Here is a 19,496-nt window from a genome sequence, read left to right as displayed (position 1 = left end):
ACAAAATCTATGAAGTAATTCGTAGATTTTCCGATCAAACTTTATGGAATGAATTTGCAAGAAGCTCTCGTGGTTTAAATCTCAGTGAATATGTTATCAGCAATATTACCCAAAATCATCAACATAATTCTGAGGAACAGAAGTATCAGTTAATAGAAAGATGGAGATCTGCAACTGGTTAGTTTTTATTTAAATCAAAACAACAAAATTTTAAATTTAATTTTTTTTTAAAACAATCCAAGTAAAATAGGCTGAAAAAACGGTTTTAAATTATTTTTGGATTTACAATACTGGTTAAAATTAGAAGTAGGTGCCATTTTGTTGGTTATCACATATTTAAATCATTACCTTTATTATAAAAAGGTCGAACTGCCACAAGTGAAAGACTGGAACAATTGGCAAATAATTTTTTGGTAGATAATCCAGAAAGTTTAAACCCAAATCCAAACAATGAACAACAACAACCAATACAACAAACCCAAGATAGACAGCCTCAAATAACAAGGTTAAACATTAAAATATTACTTTAATTTATATACATTATTAATTAGCTTTATTTTTTATTATGCAGTTTAATGTTTTAATTTTTTTAAGGTATGAAATAAGGTATAGGGCATTTCTGCTTAATCTATCTTCAAAATTAACTGAAGGAAATTTTACAAATTTGAAAGCAATATTTTCCCCGTACACTGAAAACAGGTACGAATTTTCTTAAAACTTGTTAGTGTTAAGAATAAGAAAAAATCAAAAGCCTTGATTTATAAAAGTATAATAACTTGATTTATAAAAGTATAATAACTTCTAGTATAATAAATATATTTAAAACAAATATTTTCTCAGGCAATTTGAAAATGCTTTTTTGTTGTTTGTTTATTTGGATGACAATAATTTATGGGCGAGTCAATCTGGTAGCGGGACAATGTCTCTGGAAGGTAATTTTTTTTAACTGAATAAAAACATGAATATAAACATTAAATTTGGATTTTCACTAATTTTAACAAAACTCTATATTATTTTTAACATGGTTCTTTTCTAACAGAAAAACTTGGACTAATAAAGGAACTCATACAGACCTTTAATATTCCTGAAGTAATAAATGATTTGGATCAACTTGTTATGGGTTTGAATTGTTTTTTGTTTGTTATTAGTATAATTATATATGGCTAGACATATGTCGGGGTACGAATTAACCTTTAAAATTCGGTTCGCTAAAAATTAGGTTGCATTTTTAGAGCAATGATTTGGCCCAAGTCGTAATCTTCGTTTTTTATAACACTTGACGCCTTAAGCTGCATTTTTAAAATGTTATGTATTGTTAAACAATTGTAAATAATTTTTTGCACAAAAAACGCCTCATTTTTAATTACTTTAAGGCTGTGTTATGTATTTAAAAAAACTAATTTAATCGTTGATGTAATTAAATTAGTTTAAAACCGATTTAAAATAGCTCGTAAAAAATACATAAATATAGATAAGTGTTTTATTATAGCCTATATTTGTAAAAAAAACGATTTGCTAATTTTAAAAATCGATTTTTTTTTAGCTAACAGCTACCCATTATTTCATTCCCTGTATGTAGAAAATAAATTACTGACTGTAATGTGCTAAATAATTACATTTTTGAGGATAAGATTTTTTCCATATTAATAAGTTATTTTTTTTTTAAATAAAAGTATTAAAAAAAAATTATAACCTATCAAATTGTCTAATTTACAAAAATAATGTTTATTTTTATGTTGTAGCTATTCGAACCAATGTATAAAGCAGTAAAGGAACTAATGACAATATAAAAGTGAATCAATATTTGGTTATTCACTTTGAACATTTTAACAAGGTTTTTAAGCATTTTGTATTATTTTTACAAAATGTTTTTAAACATTGTAACCTGTTTTTTTTGTTATGATTTGTATGACTTAATTTCTAATGTGAACCCTTTTTTTAAAAATACTGAATTTAAAATTTTTAAATTAAATATATGTTTTCCTAAAACTTACAACGAATTGCTGAGTTTTTTTTTCTGAATATTTTATCATTCTGGGTAAAAGTAAGCAGTAGGCATTGTTAATTTTGATAAAGCAAAATCTGTAAATTTTTCTGTTTTAAATATGGTTCTACTTATTTTAACATGTGTTTTGAAAAATAGCAATTTTAAGTTGTACTACTGTAAGCTATTGTGTTTTTCAAATTAACATGTAATTAATTTTTATTTTGTGCAAACATAAATATATTTAAATGCATTTTATTAAATTGCTTTTAACTTGGAATTAATCTTTGAAATTAGTTTTTAATAATTTGTGTTGTTGATCAATTAAATTGTTTTTCTAAATGATCTTATGATCATGCTACATGATGTAATAATGTTTTTAAAACTGTTAAATTACCTGTAAAAATAATCCACAATTTTAATTCTGGTTTAGATTATTTTAAATATTACATATTACTTGAAATTTTTTGTAACAAAAAAAAGTCATCTTTAACAACTAGAAAAAGAATTTTGCCAGGTTAGTGAAATGTATCAAAATATTAAGTTTTTTGTATTACGGTAAGAAATCTTAAATTCGAATTTACATTTTTATCAACTGTATATATATCATGCTATCAATAACTTTTTTAAACATATAAAAGTTTATTTTTAGTTGAATATTACCTTAGAAAATTAAAGTTTGTCATAAAGTATCTAAATTTTGTCTATAATAAACATCAATATAATAAACATAATCTAAACAACTTTTTTAGAGATTTTTCTGTAATATTTGATGTGTAAATGTTAAATTTAAAAAAAAACACAGTTACACTGAATTGGATTAAATTTTAACATGGTTGAAATAGGTAAGTTTTGTTTATTAAATATGTTTAAACTTTTTTTATTTAAAAATTTATCATAGTTTTTTGTTGAATATTGTTTAAATATTGGTAAAACTAATATATTTTAGACAAAGACAAAGTCTACGAAGTAATTCGTAAGTTTTCCGATCAAACTTTATGGAATGAATTTGCAAGAAGTTCACGTGGGTTAAATCTCAGTGAATTTGTTATTAGCAGTATTACTCAAAACCATCAATATAATGTTGTAGAACAAAAGTATCAGTTAATAGAAAACTGGAGGTCTACAACAGGTAAATTTTATAAAAAAAATTTAAATGGATTAATCTAAACACCAAACTCACTATAAATTAATTAGCTCCAACTTCCACGACTCAAAGTTTAGAAGAAATGGCAAATAATTTCTTGAGCAATTTAAGTAATGCTTTACAGCCAATAAATCAACTTTCTCAACCTGGCCCATCTCGAATAACTAGGTAATGTTAAAAGTTAGCTTGTTTTGGTTTACTGTAACTCAGATATGAAAATAACATTTATAAAAAATTATATTGTTTAAGATTATGATAACAACTTTCAATATACACTTGTCTAATTTTGTTTGTGTGTATAAGTTTTTTTTAAATATCTTCCTTTTTTTAGATCTGAAATAAATTATCGCACATTTATAATGAAAATTTCAAACGAAAAAAGCGAAAAAATGTTAAGAAATTTAAAACAAATATTTGCACCATATATTGGAACAGGGTATACTTATTTTGCTGACAATATATTGTATAAAATTATGTTTTATTACCTTATTTTTTATAAAAACTTTTGTCATTACATAACTTAACCCCAAGTTTTAATTCCCAATTCCTATTTTTATATTTATAAATGCAACTAAATAAATTAGTGTACTTTAGAATAGGTGATTAGTGTACTTTAGAATAAGGAAAACTCATCTAAAAAGTTTAGTTTAAATTTTTTTTTTATAATAAGCATAACATGAGGACACTAAACCAGGTTGTACACAAAATTCTGTATACTAAATTTGCATATAATAAGATTATTGTTTGGATTAATATTATTGTGCTATATAGACAGTTTACGGATGCATTTGAATTGTTTATGCATATGGATGACCACAGATTATGGGCTAGCAAATCGGAAAGTAGACCTATGAGTCTTGATGGTAATATGATAGTTAAAAAATCTTTATTTTATTTCTTTTTTTATAGTTAGATAGCAGCTTAAATTAAAAAAATATGTGATTTATTGATTTTTTAATGTGTTTTTTTCTTAACAGAAAAATTAGAATTAATTCAGGAACTAAATCAAAACCTGAACAATTCTGATTTAAATAGTCAATTGGATAAACTCGCAGGTTTTACTATTTTTTGTATTATTTATTTTTAAATTGTGTTTATAAAATCTAAACGAATTTTAAAGATTTTTACCTTTTGTTACATCACTTGTAGCCACAGTCGAAAATTTGAAAGAACATGCTTTGAAATTAAATCCACCTCAAATGACAGAGTAAACCATAATTTAAAAAAAAATTGTTTTAATTTTCCTGATATTAAATAAAAAATAATAATACTTTTATTGGTATTTTGTGTAATTTTAAATTTTTTGTTTTATTTTTAAGACATTACTTTTAATAACATGTCAAAATCAGTTAAATTATTTTTTTCGTTAAGATATGTATTACGTTATCGCACATTTTTACTGACCCTATCAGAAAATTTAAGCAAGGAGAATATCAAGAGTTTAAATAAAATCTTTTCTTTTTGTACTGAAAACAGGTTATTAAGTTTTTAATATAGTCACTGTTTAAAGAATATTCTTTTTTAATCATTGCAAATTACTAAAATTTTGAGAAAAAAATATGTATTATTATTTCGTTGTTTACCTATTTTATTAGTTTAAAAAATAATTAATATTTTCTTAAAAATAGTTAAACTCAACTTTTAATTTATATTTGCTTTAAATATTGCTTTTTTTTCCAGGCAATTTGAAAATGCATTTGATCTGTTCCTATTCTTAGATAAAAAGGATTTGTGGGATACGTCACCAAAGGGTAATTTTATTGTTTAAGTGTATTTTCTCCATGGTATTGGTTTTTATAGTCAATGTTGTAAAAAAGTTAAATGAATAAAATTTCTAAGTTGGTTTGTAGGGTCAAGTTTCAGTTTCGAAAATTTGACCTTTTGTTGTTCAAACAGAAAAACTTGGACAGTTTAAAGATATAATACTACAACTTCAAATTCCTTCTACTGTTAAATCATTAAATTTCCATGATCCAGGTTTATAACACTTTTAACTGTATTAATTTTGTATTAAAACTATCTTGTGACATATCAAAACATGTTAAACGATTAATTACTGAAAATACTAATATATTCCACATTGGTGTCATGCGACTTATTTTAAACATTGTTATATTTTTTAGAGGGATATGGTATTTTGAATAAAGTGATCAGAAAGTTTTCCGATAACTTAAGTTTTGCTGAATTTGCTAATAGAATACATGTTGATGCATATAAAGTATCTGATTTTTGCGAACACGATAACGAACGAACCGGTTTAGCTACATATCATGTCAAGTTAGATATATTAAAGTCTTTGTTAAAAAACGGTAACTATATCATACATTATACAACCTCATTTTTTTTTACTTTTTAGTATTTAGAAATTTAGACCATAAAGAAATTTATAACTTTTCCTAATTTAGATACAATAAATTATTTTTTTGCTAATTATTTCCCAAATTAAATTTTGAATGTAAATGTCAACTTGATGTTCAGGCTATACTGCTGCAGAAGTAGATGAGCTAGCTGACATATTTTTAAAAGAAAAATTAGTAAGGAGATACTAAAAGTTTATTATTAAATAACTTTATTAACATAAATATAAGTTCTACTGAAATAGAATGTCAGAGCAATTTATTATTTAAAAAAAAGTAATAATTATGTTTAAGGAATATTTTTTTTTAATTTTAACTCATCAGTGTTTTCTTATTAGGTTTCTTTTAAGAAATTTTGATCATTGTTTAAAGTCAACATGGGCAACGCCTAACAAATTTCTAAAAAAAAATTTATTCTTTGAAAATGTCTATTTACTTTAATCTAAGTAAACATATTTATTTTACATATTTTATTAAATTTGTAAAATTTTCGTAACTTTTAAATATTTAAAATTTTATTTGTATAATGTTAAACTTTTTTATCAACATTTTGAATAACATCAACATTTTCTTTATTTTTTTTAATCTGTTTTTTTGTTATGTTTTTCTGATTTTTTTTTATCGTAGAAAATTTTATGTTTAAAAGTAGCAGCAAATTTAAAGTTGTCAATTTTAAGGTATTTTGTAAAATTTTAATATTTTAAAAAAAGTATAAAGTTTAATTTTTGAATTTATTTTCTAAAAAGGTAATAATTCAAAGTAATGTGTTTTTCCTTAATTTTTAACCGCTTTCCATTGGGTTAAGTTCATACAAGTTCGCCGAGCCGACACGTCTTCAAAGTTGGTTCGAGCGTCAAGAAATTTAGGCAAACGACGACGTTTTACCGTCTGGCCATAAACATTGCAATTTACACGCACAAAACAATGTCAACAATCAGGCTTCCAATCGCTTTAGGCCGGTTCTAAAACGTCATTATAATAGAACAAACCAAGAAAAGAACATCTCGTATAACTTACCCGACGCCACCTTGTTATTATTTTTACCCCGCCTTTTTGGGTATATAAACTAGTATTTTTATTCATACTAAAAAGTCTCCCTCTTTTAGTGCTTACGCGATTTCTATTTTAGAGTTTAGACTTATCAAAAGTTTTAGTCTGGCCTTATGGCCAGATGCGTCATTATTAATATGTAATGTTAGTTTTTATTTAGTATCGCGCATTTAGTGTAATCAAGTACTTGTTTTATATTACCCTTATATCATTTTTTTTTCAACTTCTTAAACATTAATAAAATCCTACAATTTAAAAATATAAATGTTGTATTAGCTTCTATTAAACATAATGTAATGTAAATAAATATTAAATAAATATTACTGAGGCAATTATTGCAAATTGCTATATAATGATGTTGTTTGTGTTTTTCTTTAAAGAGTAATTACACAATATTTAGTAATTACACAAAATGTTAGTTTTATTAAAATCCTAAATTTGGTTATTTATATCAGCTTTTGCTGTTAGTAAGTGCATCTCTAAATTTAAATAAAATTCAATAATGGTCGTCTAGCGATTAGTTTGCTTTTCTGTCATGTATTAAGGTTTGAAACAGATTATGTTCTGAAATGCCTAGATTTTATGTGTCATTCTTATTATTGGGCTATATGCCCATTGATTACAAATTCACTCACATTTAAAAAAACATAAAGTTCATAAAGACGATATTCATTGATTAACAGCAGTAGGATGCAGTTATTTTTTTATTAACAAAGAAACATTTTTTTATTGTATTTAAATTATTAAATAAACAACATACACTAGGTTTAAACTAAAAACAGTCTTTAACTACTTGATTAAGTCGCCGTACTTTTCTTCGGGCAGCGGTGCAGTCTAAAACAAAGGTGACGTCATCATTCTACACAGATTAGTTTCCGGCACAGGGTTGCTTATTACTTTTTGAATGTGTATATTTATATACATTTTATTTAAATATTTTTCAATATTATTAGCTTATAAAAAACAAAATATATATGCTGAGGCTTTTATTAACATAAGGAGGTAATCAAATTCAATTTATTTATGGAAAGTATTTTTATAAAAAAAATGAATGCAAAGGAAAAAAATAGTAGTATATCGGCAGCGTGGTGTAGTGGTAAGAACACTTACTACACAACACATGAGGTCGTGGGTTCAATCCCCACTGTTCTCATGCTGTAGCGCCCTTGAGTAAAGCGCTATAAACGGTATGAGCTCCTGCTGAGCCAGCACTTGATCAGCAGTATAATTATCGGGCAATTATAATCTATAATATCCCAAACTGCCACAGGCAACTCGAGACTGGGTCGGAGTAACTGTTGTTACTCTATGTTTAAGTCGCGCATTCGACTTTCCCACATCGAGGATAAAGATATATACAAAAAAAAAAAAAAAAAAAAAAAAATTCATTTTTCCAAACAGTAATTTTAAGAAAATGAAGTCGCAACGATACACTGTTGTTATTACTTGTTTTTTTTTCAGCGCTTTTGTTTACTTCATTCGTAAATGAGTTTGCTAGTTTCAAGTTTGAACTGGTTATTTGTGTAATTATTTAAAAATGATATAAGTGAATTGATTTAAATCTTATATATTACAACACCATACTAACCGTGAATATTAAAGTTACATTATATAAACAACAAAAGTAATAAAAAAATCAAAAATATAAAATATTTTATGGGTAATTTCCGGATCGTGACAATGTACATGTTTATCTTAAACAAATTAAAAAACGAATAGCTTGGGGTTCCTTTTTAAATTCAAACCAAATTTTATTAGCGTAAAAAAATTTAAAAAATGCAAAAAGGTTTGCTTTTTTTTGTAGTAAATGCTTTATAATATATCTTGTTTACCCAAAGTAATGTGGTGCTGACAAAGGCTTGAACTTATTTAAAAAAGCCGTAAAACGTGCACTGGATATGATTTGTTTCTATGCAAAATATTGTAGCGAACTTTGTGCGCGCTTTCGGCCCTATCATTAGCTCTGGGGCGTTACTTACATCTCTTATCTTTTGGAACTTATCTTATCTTTTTGTAAAGCGTTGCCACTGTTTTTACAGTTAACTTTATTGGGTAAATTAGTATAGCTTGTTCTTATAACAGATACCTATTTCCATTGGTTATTTTCGATATTATATGTATGTTTAACTTTGATTCTATTTGAATAAAATATTGTTAAATACGTGTATAAATGACAAGTACAATTGTTAATTGTGTGCGCGTGATTAATATAAAAGAAAATACATAACAATAACAGGGTAATATGATATCAAGTTACATGTATTTAAAAAATGCTTTTAATTACCCTTTGGCTTTGGCAGTGGTTTAAAATTTTGCTAAGTGTATCGTATTCAAAAATATCGCTTTGGGACACATGTATTACACACATATACTTGTGCTTTATTTACTGACATCCACTAGAAACTTAAATATCCGCATAGACCAACGAACATATTTTTAAAATATTTTTGAAATTTTTAATATCTAATAAAGTTGAGACACTTTTACCAATATTAATTGTATTTATAAGAAACGCATTTCCCTTACTTACATTCAAAAAAAAATTCACGAACATATTTAATAAACAAAAGTAACATCGTTTTTATATTTTGTATTTGAAATACTTAGCCTACATCGCCATTTTGGGTATGTTCGGTGATGCGATCTTAAGTAGAAAACCTTTGCTGAGGCGATTTCTGCACAAAAATAAGAGTTATACAATCTATCAAACTTATTTATAATTCAGCCTATTTTAAAACATTATTATTGTATATATATTTTTTAATTCTTTGTGCATGCTGTTTAGTGTAGATGCAATAGCTATCGGTAAACAGTCTCGATAGCTATGTGAGAAAGTCTCGGACTACCAGTCTAAAATCCCAAGTTCGATTCCGAGTAATATTAAAATTAATTTTATTCATGAAATTTACAAATATGACGTCACGGCAAACAGTGTACTATTATTATTATTGTGTAAGTTGATCAACTTAATTGTTAGATCGTTGGACAACACACTGGTAGTTGGAGAGTTGATAGTTTAAATCCATACAAGGCAATACATATTATTTAAAATTTTAAAATTTTTTGTACACACTGTTAAATGTATACGAAAATTTGAGGCCTTGTAATTGCAACCCCCATTTTGTGGTAAGGTATCAAACTACTGATCCAAAACCTCAAGTTTAAATCCGGGTAATGTCTTTCAACTGAAGTTGTTTTTATTTATTTAATTTTCAAGTATGACGTCACAACAGCCAATGTACTTTTATAAATGTATTCGTTGACTATTTTACTAGCCCTGGTTGTAGGTCTACAAATCGACATTACCTTTTATTAAAATTCGTGCTCACTCAAGCAGAAGTAATTGGTCACTTGACCAATCAACGTTAAATGGTAATGATATTATTAGTTCGTACTGGATCTCATAAAAAATAGTTAAAAAAATTAATTAATGTTAATTGGTAACGTGACTAATTAACGTTTTTTAGTCACGTGACCAATTAACGATAATTAATTTTTCTTTAACTTATTTTAATATTTTTCTAAGAAAAAAATGCTCCAAAACAATAAGTTAAAAATTTTTTTTTTTACAAACTTGTATATTTTTTACAAACTTGTTGTATATTGATCACGTGACCAATCAACGCACCAATGAGTTTCGCTCCAGTGAACACAAAAATTTTAACTTCTACTCCAATCTTCTAGTTGACTAATGTTACAAGCCGACTCGAGATCTGCAACTGGTTAGTTTTTATTTAAATAAAACAACAAAATTTTAAATTTAAATTCTTTTTTTTAAAACAATCCAAGTAAAATAGGCTGAAAAACGGTTTTAAATTATTTTTGGATTTACAATACTGGTTAAAAATAAAAGTAGGTGCCATTTTGTTGGTTATCACATATTTAAATCATTACCTTTATTATAAAAAGGTCGAATTGCCACAAGTGAAAAACTGGAACAATTGGCAAATAATTTTTTGGTAAATAATCCAGAAAGTTTAAACCCAAATCCAAACAATGAACAACAACAACCAATACAACAAACCCAAGATAGACAGCCTCAAATAACAAGGTAAAACATTAAAATATAACTTTCATTTTTTATCATGCAGTTTAATGTTTTAATTTTCTTAAGGCTTGCAATGAGGTATAGGACATTTCTGCTTAATCTATCTTCAAAATTAACTGAAGGAAATTTTACAAATTTGAAAGCAATATTTTCCCCGTACACTGGAAACAGGTACGAATTTTCTAAAAACTTGTTAGTGTTAAGAATAAAAAAAATATCAAAAGCCAACTAACTTGATTTATAAAAGTATAATAACATCTAGTATAATAAATATATTTAAAACAAATATTTTCTCAGGCAATTTGAAAATGCTTTTTTGTTGTTTGTTTATCTGGATGACAATAATTTATGGGCGAGTCAATCTGGTAGCAGGACAATGTCCCTGGATGGTAATTTTTTTAACTGGTTAAAAACATGAATATAAACATTAAATTTGGATTTTTACAAATTTTAATAAAACTCCATTATTATTTTTAACATAGTATTGTTCTAACAGAAAAACTTGGACTAATAAGGGAACTCATACAGACCTTTAATATTCCTGACGTGATAAATGATTTGGATCAACTTGTTATGGGTTTGAATTGTTTTTTGTTTGTTATTAGTATAATTATATATGGCTAGACATATGTCGGGGTACGAATTAACCTTTAAAATTCGGTTCGTTAAAAATTAGGTTGCATTTTTAGAGCAATGATTTGGCCCAAGTCGTAATCTTCGTTTTTTATAACACTTGACGCCTTAAGCTGCATTTTTAAAATGTTATGTATTGTTAAACAATTGTAAATAATTTTTTGCACAAAAAACGCCTCATTTTTAATTACTTTAAGGCTGTGTTATGTATTTAAAAAAACTAATTTAATCGTTGATGTGATTAAATTAGTTTAAAACCGATTTAAAATAGCTCGTAAAAAATACATAAATATAGATAAGTGTTTTATTATAGCCTATATTTGTAAAAAAAACGATTCGCTAATTTTAAAAAACGATTTTTCTTAGCTAACAGCTACCCATTATTTCATTCCCTGTTTGTAGAAAATAAATTACTGACTGTAATGTGCTTTTTTTTAAGGATAAGATTTTTTCCATTTTAATAAAATATATTTTTTTTTAAATAAAAATATTAAAAACAAAACTATAACCTATCAAATTGTCTAATTTACAAAAATAATGTTTATTTTTATGTTGTAGCTATTCGAACCAATGTATAAAGCAGTAAAGGAACTAATGACAATATAAAAGTGAATCAATATTTGGTTATTCACTTTGAACATTTTAACAAGGTTTTTAAGCATTTTGTATTATTTTTACAAAATGTTTTTAAACATTGTAACCTGTTTTTTTTGTTATGATTTGTATGACTTAATTTCTAATGTGAACCCTTTTTTTAAAAATACTGAATTTAAAATTTTTAAATTAAATATATGTTTTCCTAAAACTTACAACGAATTGCTGAGTTTTTTTTTCTGAATATTTTATCATTCTGGGTAAAAGTAAGCAGTAGGCATTGTTAATTTTGATAAAGCAAAATCTGTAAATTTTTCTGTTTTAAATATGGTTCTACTTATTTTAACATGTGTTTTGAAAAATAGCAATTTTAAGTTGTACTACTGTAAGCTATTGTGTTTTTCAAATTAACATGTAATTAATTTTTATTTTGTGCAAACATAAATATATTTAAATGCATTTTATTAAATTGCTTTTAACTTGGAATTAATCTTTGAAATTAGTTTTTAATAATTTGTGTTGTTGATCAATTAAATTGTTTTTCTAAATGATCTTATGATCATGCTACATGATGTAATAATGTTTTTAAAACTGTTAAATTACCTGTAAAAATAATCCACAATTTTAATTCTGGTTTAGATTATTTTAAATATTACATATTACTTGAAATTTTTTGTAACAAAAAAAAGTCATCTTTAACAACTAGAAAAAGAATTTTGCCAGGTTAGTGAAATGTATCAAAATATTAAGTTTTTTGTATTACGGTAAGAAATCTTAAATTCGAATTTACATTTTTATCAACTGTATATATATCATGCTATCAATAACTTTTTTAAACATATAAAAGTTTATTTTTAGTTGAATATTACCTTAGAAAATTAAAGTTTGTCATAAAGTATCTAAATTTTGTCTATAATAAACATCAATATAATAAACATAATCTAAACAACTTTTTTAGAGATTTTTCTGTAATATTTGATGTGTAAATGTTAAATTTAAAAAAAAACACAGTTACACTGAATTGGATTAAATTTTAACATGGTTGAAATAGGTAAGTTTTGTTTATTAAATATGTTTAAACTTTTTTTATTTAAAAATTTATCATAGTTTTTTGTTGAATATTGTTTAAATATTGGTAAAACTAATATATTTTAGACAAAGACAAAGTCTACGAAGTAATTCGTAAGTTTTCCGATCAAACTTTATGGAATGAATTTGCAAGAAGTTCACGTGGGTTAAATCTCAGTGAATTTGTTATTAGCAGTATTACTCAAAACCATCAATATAATGTTGTAGAACAAAAGTATCAGTTAATAGAAAACTGGAGGTCTACAACAGGTAAATTTTATAAAAAAAATTTAAATGGATTAATCTAAACACCAAACTCACTATAAATTAATTAGCTCCAACTTCCACGACTCAAAGTTTAGAAGAAATGGCAAATAATTTCTTGAGCAATTTAAGTAATGCTTTACAGCCAATAAATCAACTTTCTCAACCTGGCCCATCTCGAATAACTAGGTAATGTTAAAAGTTAGCTTGTTTTGGTTTACTGTAACTCAGATATGAAAATAACATTTATAAAAAATTATATTGTTTAAGATTATGATAACAACTTTCAATATACACTTGTCTAATTTTGTTTGTGTGTATAAGTTTTTTTAAAATATCTTCCTTTTTTTAGATCTGAAATAAATTATCGCACATTTATAATGAAAATTTCAAACGAAAAAAGCGAAAAAATGTTAAGAAATTTAAAACAAATATTTGCACCATATATTGGAACAGGGTATACTTATTTTGCTGACAATATATTGTATAAAATTATGTTTTATTACCTTATTTTTTATAAAAACTTTTGTCATTACATAACTTAACCCCAAGTTTTAATTCCCAATTCCTATTTTCATATTTATAAATGCAACTAAATAAATTAGTATACTTTAGAATAGGTGATTAGTGTACTTTAGAATAAGGAAAACTCATCTAAAAAGTTTAGTTATGCATTATGCATATTAAAACTTCATTATACTAAGTTTTAAATTTTTTTTTTTATAATAAGCATAACATGAGGACACTAAACCAGGTTGTACACAAAATTCTGTATACTAAATTTGCATATAATAAGATTATTGTTTGGATTAATATTATTGTGCTATATAGACAGTTTAAGGATGCATTTGAATTGTTTATGCATATGGATGACCACAGATTATGGGCTGACAAATCGGAAAGTAGACCTATGAGTCTGGATGGTAATATGGCAGTTAAAAAATCTTTATTTTATTTTTTTTATATTCAGATAGCAGCTTAAATTAAAAATATATGTGATTAATTAATTTTTTAATGTGTTGTTTTCTTAACAGATAAATTTGAATTAATTCAGGAACTAAATCAAAACCTGAACAATTATGATTTAAATAGTCAATTGGATAAACTAGCAGGTTTAACTATTTTTTGTATTATTCATTTTTAAACTGTGTTTACAAAATCTAAACGAATTTTAAAGATTTTTACCTTTTGTTATATCTTTTGTAGCCACAGTCGAAAATTTGGAAGAACATGCTTTGAAATTAAATCCACCTCAAATGACAGAGTAAACCATAATTAAAAAAAATTGTTTTAATTTTCCTGATATTAAATAAAAAATAATAATACTTTTATTGGTATTTTGTGTTGTTTTAAATTTTTTGTTTTATTTTTAAGACATTACTTTTGACAACATGTCAAAATCATTTAAATTTTTTATTTCGTTAAGATACGTATTACGTTATCGCACATTTTTACTGACCCTATCAGAAAATTTAAGCAAGGAGAATATCAAGAGTTTAAATAAAATCTTTTCTTTATGTACTGAAAACAGGTTATTAAGTTTTTAATATAGTCACTGTTTAAAGAATATTCTTTTTTAATCATTGCAAATCACTAAAAATTTGAAAAAATATGTATTATTATTTCGTTGTTTACCTATTTTATTAGTTTAAAAAATAATTAATATTTTCTTAAAAATAGTTAAACTCAACTTTTAATTTATATTTGCTTTAAATATTGCTATTTTTTGCCAGGCAATTTGAAAATGCATTCGATCTGTTCCTATTCTTAGATGAAAAGAATTTGTGGGATACGTCACCAAAGGGTAATTTTATTGTTTTAGTGTATTTTTGCCAAGGTATTGGTTTTTATAGTCAATGTTGTAAAAAAATTAAATGAATAAAATTTCTAAGTTGGTTTGTAGGGTCAAGTTTTAGTTTCGAAATTTTGACCTTTTTTTGTTCAAACAGAAAAACTTGAACAGTTAAAAGATATAATACAACAACTTCAAATTCCCACTGTTAAATCATTAAATTTCGATGATCCAGGTTTATAACACTTTTAACTGTTTTAATTTTTTATTATAAAACTATCTTGTGACATATCAAAACATGTTAAACAATTAATTTCAAAAAAAATTTAAAATATCCCATTTTAAATTTTTAGTGTTATACGACTTATTTTAAACATTGTTATTTTTTTAGAGGGATATGGTATTTTGTATAAAGTGATCGGAAAGTTTTATCTTGAAACAAGTTTTGTTGAATTTGCTGTTAGATTAAAAGCTGATGCACGTAAAATAAAGGATTTTTGTAGTCCCAACTTAAAACAAACCACTTTATCTAAACATCATGCCAAGTTAGATATATTAAAGTCTTTGTTAAAAAACGGTAACTATATCATACATTATACAACCTCATTTTTTTTTACTTTTTAGTATTTAGAAATTTAGACCATAAAGAAATTTATAACTTTTCCTAATTTAGATACAATAAATTATTTTTTTGCTAATTATTTCCCAAATTAAATTTTGAATGTAAATGTCAACTTGATGTTCAGGCTATACTGCTGCAGAAGTAGATGAGCTAGCTGACATATTTTTAAAAGAAAAATTAGTAAGGAGATACTAAAAGTTTATTATTAAATAACTTTATTAACATAAATATAAGTTCTACTGAAGTAGAATGTCAGAGCAATTTATTATTTAAAAAAAAGTAATAATTATGTTTAAGGAATATTTTTTTTTAATTTTAACTCATCAGTGTTTTCTTATTAGGTTTCTTTTAAGAAATTTTGATCATTGTTTAAAGTCAACATGGGCAACGCCTAACAAATTTCTAAAAAAAAAATTTTATTCTTTGAAAATGTCTATTTACTTTAATCTAAGTAAACATATTTATTTTACATATTTTATTAAATTTGTAAAATTTTCGTAACTTTTAAATATTTAAAATTTTATTTGTATAATGTTAAACTTTTTTATCAACATTTTGAATAACATCAACATTTTCTTTATTTTTTTTAATCTGTTTTTTTGTTATGTTTTTCTGATTTTTTTTTATCGTAGAAAATTTTATGTTTAAAAGTAGCAGCAAATTTAAAGTTGTCAATTTTAAGGTATTTTGTAAAATTTTAATATTTTAAAAAAAGTATAAAGTTTAATTTTTGAATTTATTTTCTAAAAAGGTAATAATTCAAAGTAATGTGTTTTTCCTTAATTTTTAACCGCTTTCCATTGGGTTAAGTTCATACAAGTTCGCCGAGCCGACACATCTTCAAAGTTGGTTCGAGCGTCAAGAAATTTAGGCAAACGACGACGTTTTACCGTCTGGCCATAAACATTGCAATTTACACGCACAAAACAATGTCAACAATCAGGCTTCCAATCGCTTTAGGCCGGTTCTAAAACGTCATTATAATAGAACAAACCAAGAAAAGAACATCTCGTATAACTTACCCGACGCCACCTTGTTATTATTTTTACCCCGCCTTTTTGGGTATATAAACTAGTATTTTTATTCATACTAAAAAGTCTCCCTCTTTTAGTGCTTACGCGATTTCTATTTTAGAGTTTAGACTTATCAAAAGTTTTAGTCTGGCCTTATGGCCAGATGCGTCATTATTAATATGTAATGTTAGTTTTTATTTAGTATCGCGCATTTAGTGTAATCAAGTACTTGTTTTATATTACCCTTATATCATTTTTTTTTCAACTTCTTAAACATTAATAAAATCCTACAATTTAAAAATATAAATGTTGTATTAGCTTCTATTAAACATAATGTAATGTAAATAAATATTAAATAATTATTACTGAGGCAATTATTGCAAATTGCTATATAATGATGCTGTTTGTGTTTTTCTTTAATTAGTCATTACACAATATTTAGTAATTACACAAAATGTTAGTTTTATTAAAATCCTAAATTTGGTTATTTATATCAGCTTTTGCTGTTAGTAAGTGCATCTCTAAATTTAAATAAAATTCAATAATGGTCGTCTAGCGATTAGTTTGCTTTTCTGTCATGTATTAAGGTTTGAAACAGATTATGTTCTGAAATGCCTAGATTTTATGTGTCATTCTTATTATTGGGCTATATGCCCATTGATTACAAATTCACTCACATTTAAAAAAACATAAACTTCATAAAGACGATATTCATTGATTAACAGCAGTAGGATGCAGTTATTTTTTTATTAACAAAGAAACATTTTTTTATTGTATTTAAATTATTGAATAAACAACATACACTAGGTTTAAACTAAAAACAGTCTTTAACTACTTGATTAAGTCGCCGTACTTTTCTTCGGGCAGCGGTGCAGTCTAAAACAAAGGTGACGTCATCATTCTACACAGATTAGTTTCTGGCAAAGAGTTGCTTATTACTTTTTGAATGTGTATATTTATATGCAACATTTTATTTAAATATTTTTCAATATTATTAGCTTATAAAAAACAAAATATATATGCTGAGGCTTTTATTAACATAAGGAGGTAATCAAATTCAATTTATTTATGGAAAGTATTTTTATAAAAAAATGAATGCAAAGGAATTCATTTTTCCAAACAGTAATTTTAAGAAAATGAAGTCGCAACGATACACTGTTGTTATTACTTGTTTTTTTTTCAGCGCTTTTGTTTACTTCATTCGTAAATGAGTTTGCTAGTTTCAAGTTTGAACTGGTTATTTGTGTAATTATTTAAAAATGATATAAGTGAATTGATTTAAATCTTATATATTACAACACCATACTAACCGTGAATATTAAAGTTACATTATATAAACAACAAAAGTAATAAAAAAATCAAAAATATAAAATATTTTATGGGTAATTTCCGGATCGTGATAATGTACATGTTTATCTTAAACAAATTAAAAAACGAATAGCTTGGGGTTCCTTTTTAAATTCAAACCAAATTTTATTAGCGTAAAAAAATTTAAAAAATGCAAAAAGGTTTGCTTTTTTTTGTAGTAAATGCTTTATAATATATCTTGTTTACCCAAAGTAATGTGGTGCTGACAAAGGCTTGAACTTATTTAAAAAAGCCGTAAAACGTGCACTGGATATGATTTGTTTCTATGCAAAATATTGTAGCGAACTTTGTGCGCGCTTTCGGCCCTATCATTAGCTCTGGGGCGTTACTTACATCTCTTATCTTTTGGAACTTATCTTATCTTTTTGTAAAGCGTTGCCACTGTTTTTACAGTTAACTTTATTGGGTAAATTAGTATAGCTTGTTCTTATAACAGATACCTATTTCCATTGGTTATTTTCGATATTATATGTATGTTTAACTTTGATTCTATTTGAATAAGATATTGTTAAATACGTGTATAAATGACAAGTGCAATTGTTACTTGATTGTGCACGTGATTAATATAAAAGAAAATACATACCAATAACAGGGTAATATGAAATCAAGTTACATGTATTTAAAAAAATGCTTTTAATTACCTTTTGGCTTTGGCAGTGTTCAAAATTTTGCTAAGTGTATCGTATTAAAAAATATCGCTGTGGGACACATGTATTACGCACATATACTTATGCTTTATTTACTGACATCCACTAGAAACTTAAATATCCACATAGACCAACGAACATATTTTAAAAATATTACTGAAATTTTTAATATATAAAAAAGTTGCAACACTTTTACCAATATTGTGTCATTTTTTATAACACAAAGTATATGTATTTATACGAAACGCATTTTTGTATTTTGGGATAATTTAATATTTTGTATTTGGGATAATTAGCCTACATCGCCATTTTAGGTATGTTCAGGGATGCGATCTAAAGTAGAAACCCTTTGCTGAGGCGGTTTCTGCACAAAAATATGAGTTATGCAATCTATCAAACTTATTTATAATTCAGCCTATTTTAAAACATTATTATTGTATATATATTTTTTAATTCTTTGTGCATGCTGTTTAGTGTAGATGCAATAGCTATCGGTAAACAGTCTCGATAGCTATGTGAGAAAGTCTCGGACTACCAGTCTAAAATCCCAAATTCGATTCCGAGTAATATTAAAATTAATTTTATTCTTGAAATTTACAAATATGACGTCACGGCAAACAGTGTACTATTATTATTGTGTAAGTTGATCAACTTAATTGTTAGATCGTTGGACAACACACTGGTAGTTGGAGAGTTAATGGTTTAAATCCATACAAGGCAATACAAATTATTTAAAATTTTAAAATTTTTTGTACACACTGTCAAATGTATACGAAAATTTGAGGCCTTGTAATTGCAACCCCCATTGCTTTGTGGTAAGGTATCAAACTACTGAGCCAAAACCTCAAGTTTAAATCCGGGTGATGTCCTTCAACTAAAGTTGTTTTTATTTATTTAATTTTCAAGTAT

The 19,496-nt window shown here is 25.4% G+C and overlaps 3 protein-coding genes across 3 annotated transcripts; all 3 read left to right on the top strand.

Moving 5' to 3' along the window:
* Positions 1-1,766: 1,766 nt before the first annotated feature.
* LOC145751163 (uncharacterized) lies at positions 1,767-6,861 on the top strand. The gene is made up of 14 exons (XM_082567261.1): positions 1,767-2,501; positions 2,737-2,829; positions 2,934-3,116; positions 3,182-3,299; positions 3,463-3,567; positions 3,903-3,994; positions 4,109-4,186; positions 4,281-4,338; positions 4,503-4,607; positions 4,812-4,882; positions 5,028-5,108; positions 5,255-5,440; positions 5,610-5,665; positions 5,827-6,861. Exons 2-14 carry the CDS (start codon positions 2,817-2,819, stop codon positions 5,845-5,847), a joined length of 1,167 nt encoding a protein of 388 aa, XP_082423387.1. The 5' UTR covers positions 1,767-2,501; positions 2,737-2,816; the 3' UTR covers positions 5,848-6,861.
* Positions 6,862-10,178: 3,317 nt separating this feature from the next.
* LOC145751166 (uncharacterized) lies at positions 10,179-11,918 on the top strand. The gene is made up of 6 exons (XM_082567267.1): positions 10,179-10,260; positions 10,448-10,589; positions 10,653-10,757; positions 10,884-10,975; positions 11,083-11,163; positions 11,778-11,918. Exons 1-6 carry the CDS (start codon positions 10,230-10,232, stop codon positions 11,795-11,797), a joined length of 471 nt encoding a protein of 156 aa, XP_082423393.1. The 5' UTR covers positions 10,179-10,229; the 3' UTR covers positions 11,798-11,918.
* A 480-nt stretch (positions 11,919-12,398) lies between these two features.
* LOC145751164 (uncharacterized) lies at positions 12,399-16,889 on the top strand. The gene is made up of 14 exons (XM_082567262.1): positions 12,399-12,536; positions 12,772-12,864; positions 12,969-13,151; positions 13,217-13,334; positions 13,498-13,602; positions 13,977-14,068; positions 14,180-14,257; positions 14,352-14,409; positions 14,572-14,676; positions 14,879-14,949; positions 15,095-15,172; positions 15,329-15,514; positions 15,684-15,739; positions 15,901-16,889. The coding sequence occupies exons 2-14, from the start codon at positions 12,852-12,854 to the stop codon at positions 15,919-15,921; spliced, it is 1,164 nt and encodes a 387-aa protein (XP_082423388.1). The 5' UTR covers positions 12,399-12,536; positions 12,772-12,851; the 3' UTR covers positions 15,922-16,889.
* The last annotated feature ends 2,607 nt before the right edge of the window (positions 16,890-19,496 follow it).

Source organism: Corella eumyota, chromosome 4, assembly GCF_963082875.1.
Source record: "Corella eumyota chromosome 4, kaCorEumy4.1, whole genome shotgun sequence".
NCBI classification, from domain to species: Eukaryota; Metazoa; Chordata; class Ascidiacea; order Phlebobranchia; family Corellidae; genus Corella; species Corella eumyota.
Note: the sequence above shows the minus strand (reverse complement) of the source record. Positions and strands in the feature narration are given on the sequence as shown.